Source organism: Arachis ipaensis, chromosome B01 (genome assembly GCF_000816755.2).
Source record: "Arachis ipaensis cultivar K30076 chromosome B01, Araip1.1, whole genome shotgun sequence".
In the NCBI taxonomy this organism is placed as follows: domain Eukaryota; kingdom Viridiplantae; phylum Streptophyta; class Magnoliopsida; order Fabales; family Fabaceae; genus Arachis; species Arachis ipaensis.
Genome location: NC_029785.2, coordinates 114412807 through 114414768, shown reverse-complemented (window position 1 = coordinate 114414768; position 1962 = coordinate 114412807). Strand labels below are relative to the sequence as shown.

Here is a 1962-nt window from a genome sequence, read left to right as displayed (position 1 = left end):
AAAGATGTTATAATTTAAAAAAATAAAAAAATTTATCAAACTAAGACACGGGTAAATTAACTAATCAAATATAGATAGAATTCATAAATTAACAGAATGAAGGTCACGCCTCATACTCTTACTATTAGCTGGACCGTACTGATTCAATCCAGATAAGCAACACGAAGAAGCTACGGTACCTAAATAATAACTTTTCATTCTCATATCTTTCTTTTTTTATCATGAAAACAAAAATAACATGCTAAATCACAGAGCTTAATTTCACAAATTCAGCTTTTAAGATTTACTTACATAATAACATGATGACACATTCATGTATCATGAGCACAATCTCTTTACACACGTAAATGTAAATCATAAAATCTACAGACAAATACACAAACAAACAAACAAACAAGAGTAACACAATCAAACCCTAGTAGTTAATTAAATCTTGAAGTTTTCAGTAATTCCACAAGCTCTCAAAGTGAGCCCTCCCTATATCAAAATTGGACACCACGGAATTGGTTTCCACGTTCATCTCAGTAGTGAGGCCTGTTTCCTGTGACACACTGATCATTTCCCTTTCGTTCGATTCATACAACGCCCTCAGGATACTCTGATCTTGATGTTGAGTAGAGTACAAGGAACCGCCGCAAATCGGCATCCTTGGGAGAATGTTGGAAGAAACCGCGTAGGCGGAAACAGAAGAGGAGGAGTTGTTGGGGAAGGAACCACCAAAGACTCCTCCTCCTCCTCCGCTTCCGCCTGCGGCTTGGTTTCTTGGAACATCAATTGGATTGGAGAAGCAGGGCACGTAAGGCGATTCGTCATGGATGGTGTCGAAAGAGGGCGAGGTCTCCGTCAAGGGAGGTAGACCGGAAGAATCCAATTCAGTTCGGAAAGTGTCGAGCCTCATGATTCCAGAGATGTGAACCTTCTTGCCAGCTGAACTCTTCCGAAACACCCTGCAAATCACCCACTCGTTCTGCCACAAAGATTGTTCAATTCCAAGTTGGAAAAAACAGAGGAAATTAAACAGTAAACAGGGTATATTGGTTTACCTTTGCGGTTTTTGGGAGGTTATGGATGGAGAATTTTCCCTCCAGCCTGAACTCGTGCATGACCCAGTTTGTTTTCTCTCCTTTAGGTGCTCTTCCTTTGTAGAAGACAAGCGTTTTCTTCATTCCGACGAGAGATTTGCCTCGAAAAATCTCCTTGTCTTTCCCGGTTGCCTTCCAGTACCCAGACTCCGTGGCCCGGTTTGTCCTCAACCCGGTCGGATACTTCCTATCCCTCACGCAGAAGAAGTACCACTCTTTCTCTCCCATTTTCGCTTTCCCTAAACAAATAAAAGTAAAATAATCAGAGAATTAGAGAGAGAGAGAGATGAGAGAAGATAATGAATTGATGTTGGTGGTGTTAGTTACATGGCAAATCCCAAGGCTCGCAGCGGTTAAGGTCGACTTCGCCAATGGCTCTTGCGGCGAAGTTGGTGTCAATAACTTTCTTGTATAGGTAATGGGTTATGAGCTCTTCATCAGTTGGGTGAAACCGAAACCCCGGAGGTAAATCCATCTGCTCCTCTTCCTTCAACACCAATGATGCCACTTTTTCCATTGCTCTGATCTTTCTTTCTTTCTTACTTCTTTTACTTTCAATATATAGAGAGAGGGGAGGAGAGGAAAGAGAGATGGAATATGGAGATGGATGTGAATAATGAGAAGGGAAAACGAAGGAGAGAAAAAGGAGGCACCTAAATACTACTGCTATCTGGGGGAAGAGAGAGAAAGAGAAACGTGGCATGTAAGCCAACTTGCTTCGTTTTTTGTTTATAAGGCTAAAGCACTCATTCCCATTCCAAATTATTTGATTTATCATGAGATGAGATAATTATTGTGTCATAATACTTTGGCTAATTTTGTTTTCTGCTCACTTGCCCAAATACCATGCATCTAATTATCACCATGCTAGTGTATGTTG

General features: G+C 40.9%; 1 protein-coding gene across 1 annotated transcript; it reads right to left on the bottom strand.

Annotated features, from left to right (window-relative positions):
• On the bottom strand, window positions 175-1734 carry LOC107633002 (NAC domain-containing protein 100). The gene is made up of 3 exons (XM_016336639.2): window positions 1410-1734; window positions 1044-1321; window positions 175-967 (listed from the first exon to the last, which is right to left on the bottom strand). Exons 1-3 carry the CDS (start codon window positions 1597-1599, stop codon window positions 443-445), a joined length of 993 nt encoding a protein of 330 aa, XP_016192125.1. The 5' UTR covers window positions 1600-1734; the 3' UTR covers window positions 175-442.